A 17172-nucleotide genomic window follows, 5' to 3' on the forward strand; every position below is an offset into this window, starting at 1 on the left:
CAATTTTAATTATTTAATTATCAGCACAATTACTTAATAGACATTTGAAGAAAAAGAAGAGCGACAGACATGCTTCTTGACAGGTATTTTTTGACAGACATGTTAGCGTTACGGAATTTTTCTGGTTACTTTTTAAATGGTGCTCTTCAAAACTTAAAAAATGTATAACAAGCTCAACAACTTAGTTTCTTACGCGACAAACGCGCAGTTGTGTATTGGATATTATCAAAAAATTGCTGCCAATGAGAAAGCGAGAGTTGCCATAGAAAGTTAAAATTGCCAATTGAACACTATTCAAAGGGGTGTCTGATCACTTTAGGAAGTTTGAGTGTTTTTGAAGAGTTTTTCAATATTTTCCCACTTGCCTTTTATAAACTCCTCTCCTCTTTATGACAAAAAGTATATAATAAAAGCTGCTTTTAATAAGTAGCTGCAAAAATGATATTTCAAATATGGAATCTGATTTCCGTTTTAATTAATTAAATCCTAATTTCCCCAATTGAAATATTTTATAAAAATTCTTAAATTTTCAACTGCAAATTGAAAACTGAACAAAAACTGATATTTCTTTACTCTTCTCAATTCAGAAAGAAAGCATCAACACCCCTTTTATTTATAAATCAGACTATATAATTTTTATTTGTATATTATTATTTAAATCTTGCCAATCCATGCAAGTTGCCCCGTCTCTTACAGATGAGATACTCGCAGCGTTGCTCGTTCTAACGAAAATTCCTTCATAAATGGAATTTTTGAATAGCCATTAATATTTTTATAATTAACAGAAATGGGGATATTTTGACCAAAACGAATAAATAATCCTGAAGCCAAATGCAAACCTTCAAAATTAGCTGGATCTGCTGTTTGGCAAGTCCTATAAAGCGAATAATGAATAATTCGATTAAAATTATTTGTTTTTTTGTGATAGATTTTGTTGAAAGGTTGAAACGCAGGGCCGAAGTCGCTTAATACTTCATATTACACCTAAAAATTTAAAAACTTCTAATAATTTTTATGTTAGTTCATTCCTCCACGAAAAACACGTGCTTCTAATTCTCCATGTTTTGCTTGATGCTTACTGTTTACTTTAGGAACATCTTGCCTCTAAATTTAAATTTTCAACCATGAACTCAGATAACATCTGAGTTAATGGTTGAAAATGGATGTTAATAATTAAATAAACATAAATAAATAAACAATTGTCATTGAGAGAAACGACTTAACATACCACCGGCAGCGTCGCTCAAATTCGCCTGCGCCATTCATTGTATAATTCAATACCAGACGTACGTCACCGTTTGCCCTTTCCGTTGAGGCCATGTTGTCGGACTTAGTATTTTAGCACATATCAACAGGTTTTCAAGCGTTGGTGCATTGTGCTAATCGCATTACCATATACAGGGTGTTACAGATAAAATGTAGGCAAAAGAAAACGATTTGTACTTTGAAATTATCGAAGCAAATTTATTTTCAACATTTTTCCCATGAGAAAAACGATAGAATGATTTTCAATGGCGTGGTTTTCTCAGTTCAGTTTAAAAGAAAACCAATTTTTTTGATCCCATAAATTGACATCAATTTAGATCTATTTGCTTGAAAACTGGCTGAAGTTGAAAAAACAGTTTCTGTTTAAAGGCAGTGACAATTGACATTCTTGACAAGGATAGAAAAGTGACGGTCCTTTCTATTAATGTTGCAATATTTTATACCGCTGTCTGTCTATAACATTAAATTCCCAGCTGCTCAATGGAATATTTGAATACCTGTTTCATCTAAACTATCAAAGTTCCACCTGGTGGCTAACAAAGCAACCACCGCGATTTTCCCTAAACATAACCTCTAATTTTACTTGATTGCGGCGAAATTGGTGATGTGATGAGAGTTAAATGCACTATCACTATGGAAAAGAGCAAAAGCAAAGCACAGGCAAATGAAAAATTGAAACAAGATGCTCGAGAAAAGCCAAAAGTTGAAAAATCACTACCAAGAAGCATGCGCCAGGCAATTTCCAGGCAATACACAAACCGTTTGTTTGGGACATTGGATGGGCTGGGGGCAGATGCCCCAAGTGGGGCCCTTGAGCCGGTGGTCGGTGTCCGATTAGGCTCAGAGTTGTCAAATCTGGTGGAAGCAGTACAGACTGAAGGCCCGATTGCATCGAAAGTTCAGTCTCTGCCGACATAATGAACTCAGAACTGAAACAAATTAAACCGGGTTAATAATAATTATTTATCATTAAAATCGTCATTAACTAATATTTATTTTATGAATCTGTTCAATCAGTATGAATTTATTCAATGAAGAAATGAAATTCGTAAATTTGAAGGCTGAAGAAGGACTCATTCATTTATTTCAAATGTAGTTCAAGTAAAAAATGTAGAAAATTCCAATCAGTTTCGGAAAAAGCAAAAAGTTGTTACTAATGTTTTTTTCCTACGTTTATTACTGATTATTTAGGTAAAAACCATCAGAACTTTTTAAAGGTAATAACTTCAATTTTCTGATGCAACCTTTCGTTTCCCACCTTCATAAACTTGTTTTCGATCTCTCAAAGTGACTGACTCTAACGTGTCACACTGTTGACTTGACTGACATAAAACTGATTTCTTGCTCTCTTTTTTTAATAGAAGAGTACCTATTGACTTTTAAAGGTAACTTTGACAACAATCAACTATGGTTAATTGCGTTTGACATGAGTTAACTCATGACGGACATCTAATCAAAATAAGTGTCAAATTTGTCTAGTTAAAGTGTGTGGTTATAATTTAGCCACCAGTAGGAGTTTGGACTTAAATTCGCGAATTAAAAAATGTAATTTGTGACAAAGAAAAAAGATAAAATATGAATATTTTCATCTTTTTCAGTTTGAAGAAGATTTTAATTCAACAATATTTATGGGATATTTGTCAGCAGAAGCACWCAAATATATTTTTTAATCAAGGTTTTCTCCAAATATGGATAGAAATTGGTTYATTTCTTGATTGGAAACGATCTAACGAGCCGATCCCGAGCCGAGCCTGCGCCGCGGCAAATTCGTTTGAAGTTTCGTCCAAAAACCGATAGAAATWTRATGCGTTAGACAAAAACAAACARAAATAAAATAATAARTTATGAACTAASAAAAAAATGCCGATTTTGAAGAACTGAAATGTTGTCACCACAAAATACCCACATACACCACTTTTTTATTTAAAGCGTAYAAAAACTGACCAAAYGATAATCTTTTYGGACTTAAAAGTAAACCGAAAATGTAAGTTATTGATTAATTGCGGATATCTCTATAATAATTTTTAAATCTTCTTTAAAAAAATTYACCAATAAATTTATGCAGGGTGTTKRAATTGAAAATGTATTTTGTATGTCTGTTCCAACTTTCGCAGTTTTCCAAATATTTTCCCCAAATCTGCAATCCAGACAGAAATTAATGTGAACTTATGTCACGTTTGAAAAATTGAAATGTTGTGGGCATAACATTGCATCAATTTTGTATTTAAACCGTATAAAAAAACCCAAATTAAATGTTTTTTGAACTTAAAAGGTAAACGAAAAATTTTGCTTAATTGATTAATTGCGGAAATCTCTACAATATTTTTTAAATTCTTTTCTAATTTGTTAAGAGATGGTAGAACTCACAAAAATACGTAATCGTTTGGAGAAATGTATGCATATATACACAGGGTGTCAAAATTAAAAAAAAAAGTTGTTCCGCTCCAACTCTGGCAGTTTTCCCAATATTTACCTGAAATTTTGAGGGTAAGCAGACTTTAATGAAAGGTTTATGTCACGTTTGAAAAATTGAAATATTGTGGGCATAAAATTGCATCATTTTTGTATTTAAGCCGTATGAAAAAACCCAAATTAAATGTTTTTTTAACTTAAAAGGTAAACCAAACATTTAGCTTAATTGATTAATTGCGGAAATCTCTACAATATTTTTTTAATTTTTTTGGCAGTTTTCCCAATATTTACCTGAAGTTTTGAGGGTAAGCAGACTTTAATGAAAGTTTTATATTAAGTTTAAAAAATTGAAATGTTGTGGGCATAAAATTGCATCACTTTTGTATTTAAAGCGTGTGAAAAGAGCTAAAATAATTTTTTTGTCGAACCTAAAAAGTAAACCGAAAATTTATGTTAATTTAACTTAATTTTTTAAACTTCTTCGTCATTAATTTCTTAAAGAGACGAGTGAACTGATAAAAACAAGCAAAAAGTTTGTAAACATCTATGCACATATACACAGAGCGTTGAAATTTAAAATATATTTTGGGCTTCCAGACCAATTCTCGCAATTTTCCAAATATTTACCCCAAATTTGGAACGTAGGGGAAAATTTGAAATGTTGTGGGCATAGAATGGCATCACTTTTGCATTTAAATTGTGCAAAAAGCACCGAAATTAAATGCCTTTTGGACTTAAAAAGTAAACCGTTTGGCCGGAGTCCTAGATAATCTAAGGAATTTCATTTTTATAGAATGTCTTGTTTTGTTGCATAGTTTGGTCAAACTGTGTGCATTTTTCAATGGTTCAACGTGTTTTTTGCATTAAAATCTGGTATCTGGCTGCCTTTTCTTATTAATCGTTGTATTTCAAGATTGTCTATTTTGCCTATTTTTACTTGTGTGGTTTGTTTACGGTAAAGTTTTCTAATGATTCGGATATTTCTATCATCTATCCCAGTTTCCGGTATTGTTTCAATAAGTTTTCCGCGTTGAATTCGGTCAAATATTTTATCGTAGTCGATGCATCATGCGGAAAATATTCTGTTCCGCATAAGTTCCATTAGAAAGAATGCTTTGTGCGTTCCAAAAGAGTTTCTGAACTCAACTGAGAACCGTCAAAATCTTCCTCATATTTGCGTCTAATACGAGCATGAATAATGCGGATTATGTAAGACTTGAAGCTGATTCAACGATAATCACCATTTACTCAATACATTAGTCTTCTAATAGTTGTCGACTTATCAGGCCAATTACAAGAAACAGACAAAATCGTATGCTATTTAATGACGATGTGAATGAGAAAAATGGCTTATGAAATCAAGAACTTCATCACGCATCAGAGGGCTCAGTAAAAATAAATAGAAATCTGAAACTTTTATATTCTTACGCGCTGATGTTTCTAAATTTTTAATTAATGTTTAATTATTACTTAAGTTAATTTTATACATACAGTTTTGCTCGTGGTGTGTGTAAAAATGAAGAACTATGAAACCTGGAAACGCCACTGGGCATCAAGCACTTAACTGAAGGGAAAAAAGCAACAAAATGTCCCTCGAAATCGTAAACAAAATGTCAATTAACGCAAACAACTTTGCGAAACGAAGTTCGTGAGACCGTGAAACGACGAGACTGTCGAAAATTGCCCGGTTGTGAACTTTCTTTCTCGTTTTGTTTAAAAGGAGGTCGTACGAAAAGAACTAAATATAAAGAAACTACTGGTGCAACCTTTGGAAGTGAATTAAAACACTTCCAGCGAAATCCAATTGTTGCTTAATATCATGCCCATCTAGCTCTACAGAATCAATGCGAATTTTGCTGTTCTACGACGTGGAAATTTAACATTAATAAACGCAAGACAATAAGTAATTTCACTGTGAAAGATTTTGTTATCTAATACCGCAAATGATTTAAATTAATCTGCACGGTGAATTCGTCACGAAATCATTAACGAACGATTAAAAGCTAATTTACATGATATTGTATTGGAGTTACGTTCCTTTCGCGATTACGAAATAGGACCCTTACATAATATGTAACAAGTTAAGCATGGCCAAAATAGAAACTTTTGCAGCGCGAATAAAAATTTTGCATTTCGAATTTAGCCAATATAAAGTTTCTTATTGAGCATCAAACTCTTGATGATTTTATTATTGCATTTGTTTAGACATTATTGTGCGCAAAACATACTTAAATTTATTCAAAAATTAGATTTTAACTAGCTAGACTAGGGGAAAAGAAAACATTTACCTGGCAGACACTCTGTATACAATGGCAATCCAGATTATTATCAGTGATATAAATAAGTAGCAGCTGGGGTAAGAGGGAGCATATAACATTTCATTAATCTACTTTAGATTGTTTGATTTGTGTAGTATCTAGCTTATCTGTTAACCATTTTGCTAAACACCAATCAAATGAAACTGCTTATCGTTGTTTAGTATTTAAAACAATGACTATTCCTGCGAATATATGCAATAGTGTGGGCCAATAAACGATTGAAGGAAAATATTATTTTTTTTGCGGAAATCAAGCAATGAGAGCAGGTGTTTGATGCTTTGAAACCCTCTAAGCAATTTTTCTATTTGGGGAAAAACCACTGGAACCTCCTGTAACTGTAAAACATCTTAAATAAACAGCCCAAAAAGGATGGTTGCATTAAAAGAAATACAGTAAAATTAAGTGACTTCGATATTTAAACCGTATTTGCAACGATCTCAAATGAGATCCACGGAAAACCTTTCAGTAGAACCCCATAGACTGTGCTGTTATCTACAGTGATTATTGCCAATACGAATTTAATTCCATAACTTTATTATTATTATTATTAATAGGTATATGGGCAAGTTCAAAACAGAAATAAAGGTTTAAATCATGCCAGTTATTCATAACGAGCAGGTTCTTAACAGTATCGTATTGGCTGATTGCTGCCCCTAACAAACCTCACACCTGGCTGGATAAAAATTAAAAAATTCAACCTATTTATGATGTCTTTTGAGCTGATTTAAGTAAATTTGGGTCAACTTTGAACAAATTTGTTAATTCGATTGAAGAACGTTCCTTTTCTCAAACAAAGTTACCATTTTTTCGGCTTTAAAACCCTGACAATTTCTTTAAAAATTGATTGAAACTCGATTTTGCTTCACCAGTAAATATTGGCCTCAAAGTTCCACAAAGAAACTTGTTTCTGAAACTGCTATAAATTTGATTCAAATTGCACTGAATTTTGATTTTTGCGGATTTCATGTATGTTTGGCCAAGACAATCGGTATAAACCAACTGCACTTGCTGCTTGCAAAATTCGTAATTTMTAATGGAGATCGCGAAGCAACATGAAATTTTCGTTGTCTATAGAAGATACTTSAWTCTAAAMCTTGCATAAATTTMATTAAAATTTTACTAAATTGGATTTCATGCGGATTTAATACAKGTTGGCCCCAAAGAAAGGCTTGAAACYAACTGCACTWAWTGCTTCAAAAATTCAAAACTGCTAATAAAGATCRAATAACAACTTGTTATGACAGATTATYMTAATACTTAATCYTTCCTTCCTTAATATTRCACTTAATCCTAATTTTTRCGGATTTAATTTATGTTKGCTYAAAWCYAYCSCTWTAAAACAACGGCGGCACTCTCRGTTTGAATAAGTACTAATTTCTAATAAAGATCAAGTCGTAACTTGACATTTTTGCAGTATATAGAAAACATTTTATTGTGAAACTTCTATAAATTTCATTCGAATTGCCGTTAAGACWGATTTTTGCGGATTTAGTACATGTGAGTCCAAAACAATCGGATTAAACCTTTTGTTTGAAAAATCCAGAACTTCTAATACAGATTAAGTAGCAACTGGATATTTTTGCAGTCTATAAAAGACACTTGATTCTGATACATTTATAAATTTCACAAAAATTGCACCAAATTGTGATTTTTGCCGATTTAATATGTGTCGGGCCAAGCAATCGCTTTTAAACAACTGCACGCTCTGACTGAAAAATTCAAAACTTCTAATAAAGGTCAAGTAGCAACTAGATATTTTCGCAGTCTATAGCAGACACGTGGTTCTGAAACCCCTGAAAATTGTATTCTAATTCCACTGAAGACTGATTTTTTCGGATTTAGTATATGTTGGGACAAAACAATCGGGTTACAACAATTTCAACCTGTGCTTGAAAAATTTATAATTTCTAATAATGATCAAGTCGCAACTTGATATTTTTGCAGTCTATGGAAGACACTTTATTCTGACACATATATAAATTTCACAAAAATTGGTAATTGTGATTTTTGCTGATTTAATAAATGTTGGTCCAAAACACTGGCTTATTAACAACTGCACTCTCTGCTTGAAAAAATTCAAACTTCCACGAAAGCTCAAATCGCAATTTGACATTTTTACAGCTTATAGCAGACGCTTGATTCTAACTTCTATAAATTTTATTCAAATTGCACTGATTTCGTATTTTTGCGCATTTGATATATGTATAGTGGGTTAAAACAGTCGCTTTAAAACAACTGCAGTCGTTGCTTCAAAAGCTTCTAACTTCTAATAAGGATTAAGCCGTAACCGACCATTTACTCAGTTTACCAAAGAAACTTCATTCTAAAACTTCTCCAAACATCTTTCCAATTGCATAAAATACTGATTTTTGTGGACTTAATATATGTTGGGCCAAAATAATCGCTTTGAAACAACTTCACTATCTGCTTGCAAAAATTCACAATTTTTACCAAAAATTAAGTCGCACCTTGAATTTTTTGGCACTGTATAAAAAATTCTACCTGTGACTTCTAAAAATTTCAATGGGATTGCACTGAAGACTGGGTTTTGCGGATTTAGTATGTGGGAGCCCAAAACAACTGCACCGTCTGTTTGAAAAATCCAGAACTTCTAATACAGATCAAGTAGCAACTGGATATTTTTGCAGTCTATAGAAGACACTTGATTCTGACACATTTATAAATTTCACAAACATTGCACTAAATGTGATTTTTGTAATAAATGTTGGGCCAAAACACTCGCTTATTAACAACTGCAGTCTCTGCTTGAAAAATCTCAAACTTCCAATAAAGCTCAAGTTGCAACTTGACATTTTCACAGTCTATACTAAACGCTTGATTCTAAAACTTCTATAAATTTTATTCAAATTGCCGTTAAGACTGATTTTTGCGGATTTAGTATATGTGAGCCCAAAACAATCGGATTAAACCCTTTGTTTGAAAAATCCAGAACTTCTAATACAGATCAAGTAGCAACTGGATATTTTTGCAGTTTATAGAAGGCACTTGATTTTTACACGTTTATAAATTTCACAAAAATTGTGATTTTTGCTGATGATGTTGGGCCAAAACACTTGTTTATTAACAATTGCACTCTGGTAATCGTGATTTTTGCTGATTTAATAAATGTTGGTCCAAAACACTCGCTTATTAGCAACTGCACTCTCTGCTTGAAAAAATTCAAACTTCCACGAAAGCTCAAATCGCAATTTGACATTTTTACAGTCTATAGCAGACGCTTGATTCTAAAACTTCTATAAATTTTATTCAAATTGCACTGAATTCGTATTTTTGCGGATTTAATGTAGGTTTGGTTAAAACAATCGCTTTAAAACAACTGCAGTCGTTGCTTCAAAAACTTCTAATAAGGATTAAGCTGCAACCGGACATTTACTCAGTTGATCAAAGAAACTTCATGCTAAAACTTCTCTAAACATTTTTCTAATTGCACAGAAGACTGATTTTTGCCGATTTAATACACATATGTTGGGCCAAAATAACTGCTTTAAAACAATTTCACCATCTGCTTGCAAAAATTCACAACTTTTACCAAAAATCAAGTCGCAACTTGAATTTTTTTGCAGTCTATAAAAAATACTTGACCGTGAAACTTGTAAAAATTTTATTCGGACTGCAGTCATGCGGATTTAGTATGTGTGAGTCCAAAAACATCGGATTAAGACAACTGCACCCTCTGTTTGAACAATCCAGAACTTCTAATACAGATCAAGTAGCAACTGGATATTTTTGCAGTCTACAGAAGACGCTTGATTTCCACACGTTTATAAATTTCACAAAAATGGCAGTAAATTGTGATTTTTGCTGATTTAATAAATGTTGGAACAACTGCGCTCTCTGCTTGAAAAAGTCTCAACTTCTAACAGAAATCAAGTGGCAACTTGAAATTTTGGCAGTCTATAAAAACACTTGATTGTGAAACTTCTATAAATTTCATTCGATTTGCCGTGAAGATTGATATAGCTGCACCATCTGGTTGCAAAATTCAGAACATCTAACAGAAATGAAGTAGCATCTTCATATTTTTGCAGTCTATTGAAGATACTTGGTTCTGACACTTCCTTGAATTTCACAAAAATTACACATAATTCAGGTTTTTGCGGATTTAATATATTAAGTAATTTAAGTAATTTAAAAATGGAAAATTATTAAAAATATGTAGTTCAACTACTTATGAAAGAAAATGGAATATTTTTTAATTCCAACAATACCAAAATCACGATCTTCAATTTCTTTCTATTGATTGAAATGAACGTTTTTTATTCGACTTTTTTAATCGAAACAGAAAAGCTAAAGGAAAAACAATCGGATTTTAGTCCTTTCGAAGCAAAAACGAATCGCCCTCAAGCAAAATAATTGAAATTTGACGATTATACGAAAAGTTCGAAATAACTGAACTCGGCCTGCACAAATACACTGGGATTGGTAGCAGTGAAAATATAAATTAGATAAACGATCATTAATTGAACTTATTTACAAAGAAATTGAACAGTGGGTTTGCAGTGGGGCTTAAAGAGGATCAATGGTTCTAAATGGTTTTTTCAGATATATAAAAATTTTATTCGGGCTTAATGCTATGAAAGGTCTTCTGATAGGTAATTTACAAATGTTCTAGTTTTTTAGTGCTTATGAGTTAGAAAACATCACATTCCAGACATGTAAGCACCATTTTCAGAGTGCTTTGATCGCTTGATGCGCACTTCAGGTTTGAACCCACGAGTAAAAATGTTACGAAATAGAGCGTCCAATTATTCAATAATAAATTGCGCGCAAAAATAGCCGTGAAAAATACAAAGAGACGACACTGACCCGCATGATGAAAACAAACAAGTCGCACTGTGTGCATGGTACATAATATTATCGCTATGCACACCGCAAGTAATATCGGTATTATGTTTTCTGCATAGGGTACGTAATGGCAACACTAGATTGAGTTTGAGGATTGCGTGGGGCAAGGCGAACTTACCTCACGATTCAAGTGGATGCACGCAAAAAAAAACACCAAAAGAATACCCGAAAAAATTGTGGTAACCGCGGTAGCGGCTGTCGCATGTGTAAAAAGTCCAAAATAACCAGTATGCAGTCCAACCAACAGCCGGCTTTTGCATAAATACCTCCGAAATAACAAATCAAGTCAAGGCTAAGCCGGGATTCATGACAAAATATGACCCGTGCACGTAGTCGAGTTGAGTTTACAGCGAACTCTGTCTTAAGCACATTGACAGTGCTTCACATAGCGAATAGGGCACACACTAAGACAAACACCTGTCGATCGCACACACGACATTATTCGAATATTGTTTTGTGTGCGCGAATTCACCGCATCTTCTTCGCTATTTTATTTGTTTTGGATACCTTGATGTCTCGATTTTGCAGTCGGTGACGACTGCGCGCACTGCCACGTTGTCACGTTAATGGGCAAAAATTCCCTCTTCAATTATGCGATACGCTTCGAAAAACCAAATGTTTCTCTACGGTTCTCTGATTATGATTTGCTATTCATTTGGCAACATTTATTACTAACTAACTGCGAATTATCACAATTTCGGTCGGTTCACACCGTTCATTGGTTAATGTTGGAAGACAACCAGTTTTTGCGCTTATTGCGTTGGATCGACTCATTTTTAGGGCAAAAATGTATAAAAGAAAAACGTTTTTCTTCAATTCGAATTAGGCCTGGGTAACACTGTGTTGAGTTGCGCTATTGAGTTGTTGCCGCCCTGAGTTGTAACTCATCGGTTAATGAGTTATAATAAGTCATTTATTAACGAGCTTTACGAGACCCGAGACTGGAATTTTCACATCTAAAAAAAGGTCATCAACATTTTTTCTGAATAACATGTTACTACTTTGCTGGAACCACTAAAAAAGTCATCTAGATTTTCCCAGCAACAGAACTGAGTCTATAGAAGGTCGACGAGTTTTCTTGTAAAATCAATCTCTTAAGTTTTTTGCATAAAAGATTCAGTTTGCCAGTATTTTACAGTAAAAAGTTACGAAAAACGCAGTTTTTCTGTTTAGAGAGAGAGAGTTTTGTTTAGAAATATTGACCTAAAAGTGAAGAAACCCCAGTATCCAAGAGTTTTCCGAATAAATTATCATAAACTTTCGCTTTTTCAGTACGGGAAATATTTTTGGAAAAAGCCCCATAAATTATTATTAGGCTTTTGTCCATAATTCGTAGCTGCAAAAATGTCTCCAAACATTTCTGCAAAGCGGTTAAAGAGGCGAGTGTTTTTTCACAATTTTTCACAGAAAATACCTGAAGGTTGTCAGTATTTTAAGTAAAACTACAAAATAATGCGATTTTTGTGTCGAAAGAATTGCTTAATAGAAATTTTGTTAAACGGGCGACGAATTTTCCAAATAATTTTTGCTCTCTGGTCGTTTTTTCGAAGTAATCATAATTACTTTCGGTAAAAAACTGAATAACATTATTTGGTGTTTGTGCCAAATTCGAAGCTGAAATGGGTTTGCTCAAATTTTCTGCAAACCGATGAATGAGGCGAATTTTCTAGCAAAATGAATTTTGTAATTTTTGGCTGAAAAGACGAAAATCATCAGAAAATTATGATTTCTTGCGTTTTCGATTAAAAACTTCTAGTTTTGTGATCGATTTTGCAGAAAACCTTAATGGTTTTCGATGAAAAACGGAATTTATTTTCGTTTTTGTCCCGAATTCGACGTTGAAAAAAGTTTTTGTTAAATTTTTACAGCTATAAATTTTCTTGTAATTTTTTGCGTAAAAGACCTCCAGATCGTCAGTCCTTTTAAGTGAAACTGTACAAAAAAAGCACTTTTGAGTAGAAAGTAAAGCAAAAAAAATTCAGTCAAAACTAAAAACGACGTTTTTTTTAACAAACTCTGCAGTCTTCAAAGGCATGGAGGTGACGAGATTTACAAATATTCGGTTATAAACTTTCGCTTATTCTGTTCGTTTTTTCTTATTAAAAAATATTTGATTTTTGTTCCAAATTGGTAGCTGGAAAGGAATTTCAAAACTTTTTACAAAACGACGAACGAATCAAAATTTATTTCATAATTTTTCGCGGAAAATACCTTAAGATTGTCAGCATTTTTAAGTGAAACTTGAGCATTTAGAAGAAATAGTAACTTGGCTAAAACTGGAAAATTCTGAAATTTAGATGAAATTTGAAAACATTATTATAAACAATAAACAAGAAAATAACAATATTTGTTTCTATCATAGATTGGAAAAATATAAATAAAAACAATAAGACACTAATCACAATATAATTTTTGAAATTAATTTAAATTTTACAAAAAACCTTTTAAATATATTCGTTATGATTCAAATTAATATTCCAAACCACATCTAGTATTCTAAGGCGCAAATAATCAACATTTGTAACGAGACTTAAGCACAATAATATTTAAAGAACTACAGCGAAATAAATCAAGAGGCGTTAAGTCGGGACTCTTAGGGGTATGGGATAAGACCAGCTCCTCCAATCGAGATATCAAAATATTAATTTAAAAAAGTTCTACTGGGCGGCTGTGGGGTGGATAAAATATTTAATTTTAACTACGAATTTACTACAACTTTGGAAAATTGGAAACTGTAATATACAGGTGAAGTTGCTAGATATAATTAATTTACTATAAATCCATAAATTAATTTTACTATTGATTACTATTTAGTTATTAATTTACTATAATTCGTAATCATTCTCGAAGCTTGGCAAATTTAAGTAAGTGTTTTTAAATGCATTTGATAAATTGTCATTTGCTTCCGAATGCCACAATATATTTTGAATGCATTTTTCATACAAACTAAAATAAATCAAAACTTTGACTGAGGAAGTTTGGCAACCAATTGCTAACACTGACTTTAAAATATTTAATAAAACATTCATAATCTTAGCCGTTTTCGGACGTTTGATCTTAAACATTTTAGACATTCTTCTGCAAATAATTTTGTTTGTTCAAGAGATGTTTTGTTCAAATATTTTACAAAATGTCTATTATGTAAGTATATTTCACGTAAATTATTAAAATCTCCAGCCCTGAAAACGACGTAAAATGAACAAGCTTAAGTTATATCAGAAGATGAAAGTGCAAGCCTTTGCTGGCCAAGTTTATAAAGCAAATAATTTATTATTATATCCAATAAATTATTTAAATATTGTTTTTAAATGCATTTATATGTAACTGGTTATAAGGTCGCAGTTCCACTTTCATTAAAAATTCGCAATGATGATAACGTTAAAAATAGTGATTTAGTTTATAAAAAAAATAATTTTTAACATTGGTCAACTAAAAATAATATATTCTCAAAACAGCAACAAAACATGCGTCGTAAGTAACTACTTAAAGAAGAAAAAACTGATAATAAAATAGCATTAAATAAAATATACGCTTTCCATGCGAAAATGTTTAAACAACTAATTTTTATTTAAAAATCAATTAACATTTAAGATTTTTTCTGCGATGCTTTTTACTGTCTAGTTCCTCGCTCTTTAATGATAGCAGCAGAAAGTAGCTACAATGTTAAACTTCAATTTTACTAATTTTGTAATGGGAAGATAATAAAAATGAAATAAGTTACAGATAACCGGCTAAATTGGCAAAGGGTAACTGCGGTTCCAGGTTACACGATCGAAACACTGTTATTTTAGCGGTTACGTTAAATACCGACTATCCCTACTATGCAAGAACTCTGTATATATTGGGCTTAAAAGTGGGCACCAATGAACAATTTTTCGACTTTGTAATAATGAGCCTGACCATTTTTGGTGGTCATGGCAAAAGTTTCAATATTGAATCATGTAATAAATCAAATTGAAAATCATTTTTATGTAATCGATTGATGTCTCCTAATTTATCATGTAATTCAATTAATACAATAAGTTTAAATTAAAATTATCTGACAAAAAAGCTAAATTTTCTGGAATTCATTACATATATCAAAATCCATTTGTAAGTTTCGCAAAACTTTCATTATTCTCCATTCTGTATCATGTACATACTTATTGCAACATGCTTTGACCGAAAATTGAATATTTAGAAACATTTGTGTATATGTAATTGCAAAGTTCACGCTATAAAGTTATCATAAAGACCCAGGCAGAGATTAATTCATCAACAATCATACAATTTATTCTATCCGCATTTAATAAGTACTTACGTACAATACAGCCGATAAGGGATTCCCAAATTCAAGATAGATCCATTTACGTTCGCAATTATGTGTTTAAGTAACACGAATGTAGCTTTTCGCAGGGTTTTCTGGGAAATTTAATTGATATCAATCAATATTTGATCGATATTCAGTAGCGTGTTAGAGTACACACTAAGAGTTTAAAGCAATTTTCATCGCAAACCTTAATAATGGGTGTTTAAGTAAAGCTATTTCCAATATAAAAGATATTTCGATCCTACAATAGAATACATGGTAGGCATGCTAAAAAGTGAAGTCTGCAGACATTTTAATTTTATTTTCATATTTTTCAATTCGGTTTTTGTAGCGAAACTAACAAAGGCTATATAACTAAACTAATTATATGTAGAGGTTTTTTACCTGTAACTACGTTAAGGCGAAGTCAAAACATTGAAAAGTCTCAATTAACAAAAACAGACAACACTGAAAAGTACTACATGAAACTGAAACAAAACAAACATCAACATCCAATCGTCCGAGCCACGAACACGCCGGCCAACAACTAAAAGTACCAAAACACAACCATGTTTTGGTACCGAAGTTCCCAATATCAGACCAAGTCAGGTATAAAAGGCAGCGAGTAAAAAGCAAAAAGGGGCGGTGGTATAATATAGGTCTGACTTGGAAATCGTGGTACTGTTATTTATTTATTTTTCTACGCCGTATCTGCGAGAGGTACCACGTTATACGCAAAATAAATTTCACTTGAATAATTTATTTTGCCAATTCCACTCTGTTATAAGGGATTTTACAATTAAGATTCCCTCAAAGAGTCTAAGAAGTTATTTTAAAAATATTAATTAAAATTCGAAGCATAATAGTGAAATTTACTCGCTTAATTGTCGACGATTAATTTACTGAACCATTATTTCGAATGTTTAATTTTGTACAAATTTTTAATTATATTTTAAAATATTGAACACGGTGCACGTTTTCTATTTTAGTTGACTGTTTGAAGAACATTTAACAATCACCTAGAAGTTTTCTGTGTCTCATTTATGAGCGACAAAGAGTGAAGTAAAACGACCCAAACGCTGATATGAACAGGATATTATAATAAAAAATGGTTTTAGAGAAAAATATATGTTTGAAGAAATGCTCCAATGTTAATATAAACATTGAACACAAAATAAAAGCATAAAATTATATAATCGGCTGTGTTAAGTGGAAGAGCATGACGTTTTGCCTTAGTAAATTAAAAATGTAATCATTTGCATTAAATATTAAATTTATTCCGGAAATAATGCTGTAAGTGGAAAATTACAATTAGTAAAGAAATTCATTTAGAGAAGTTAGTTAGTTACGCTTATTTTGTTTTGCAAATTATAATTGTTTTTGTTAAATCGCGTTTAAAAAAATAAAGTTTTGGTTAAATTTAGTTTATGTGTATCTACTTCAGATTTCCTTATTTTAGCATGTATTAAATTAAATGAACAAGGGAAAACACTTCTTGATTTGGTAAATTGAATGGTAAAAATGTAGTACCAATCACTTCCTTAAATTTTCCGTTTTTTTGTTGATGGTTTAGGTTTGGGTGACAGGGGGTTGAGTTGCGCTTTTGAGTTGATGCCGCTCTGTGAGTTGGTGAGTGATAACTCACCGTGCCTCACTGCGCCGCACCTCGAATTGGGCTTGTGTCGGAATAATTCTTGAAATCAGAACTTTTAAAGGACATTTTTAATTAATTGAAATTTCGTTCTTTGCGTTTTTTTTGTTTAGTCAATATTTTTAGAAAAACAAAACTAATTCGGTTAATAGTTTCAGCTTTGGCGTTGTGCATTAATCACTGCAGCTGAATGAAATGCATACAAATATAAATGGCTCTAAATTTTAAATTGAATTAGGGAAGTTGGGCGTTTGAAGCGTTTTTCGTTTAATTGTTGCTGATTTTCGTTAAGGTGAAATGTGAAATTTGCCTTTCGAACAATTGTAATGCGAACAGGAGCTTTCTACAAAAATGTCGGCAATAAACAAACT

The 17172-nt window shown here is 32.1% G+C and overlaps 1 protein-coding gene and 1 long non-coding RNA gene across 3 annotated transcripts in view; one reads left to right on the plus strand and one right to left on the minus strand.

The window, feature by feature from the left end:
* Positions 1–6070, minus strand: part of LOC109533193 (protein argonaute-2) — a 24844-nt gene extending 18774 nt beyond the window's left edge. For both annotated transcript variants that reach the window (XM_019898443.2, XM_019898442.2), the window contains exons 1-2: positions 5967–6070; positions 2026–2195 (exon numbers count right to left, since the gene is read on the minus strand). In XM_019898443.2, the coding sequence (XP_019754002.2) occupies positions 2026–2195; positions 5967–6055 (259 nt within the window). In that variant the 5' untranslated portion in view covers positions 6056–6070. The remainder of the gene's footprint in view (positions 1–2025; positions 2196–5966) is intronic.
* LOC125505311 overlaps positions 1–16530 on the plus strand; it is an 18493-nt gene extending 1963 nt beyond the window's left edge. The window contains exon 3 of the long non-coding RNA XR_007282070.1: positions 16140–16530. This is a non-coding gene — a long non-coding RNA (uncharacterized LOC125505311). The remainder of the gene's footprint in view (positions 1–16139) is intronic.
* Positions 16531–17172: the final 642 nt, after the last annotated feature.

Source organism: Dendroctonus ponderosae, unplaced genomic scaffold (assembly GCF_020466585.1).
Source record: "Dendroctonus ponderosae isolate FM_Combo_2020 unplaced genomic scaffold, Dpon_F_20191213v2 Dpon_F_20191213_8, whole genome shotgun sequence".
In the NCBI taxonomy this organism is placed as follows: domain Eukaryota; kingdom Metazoa; phylum Arthropoda; class Insecta; order Coleoptera; family Curculionidae; genus Dendroctonus; species Dendroctonus ponderosae.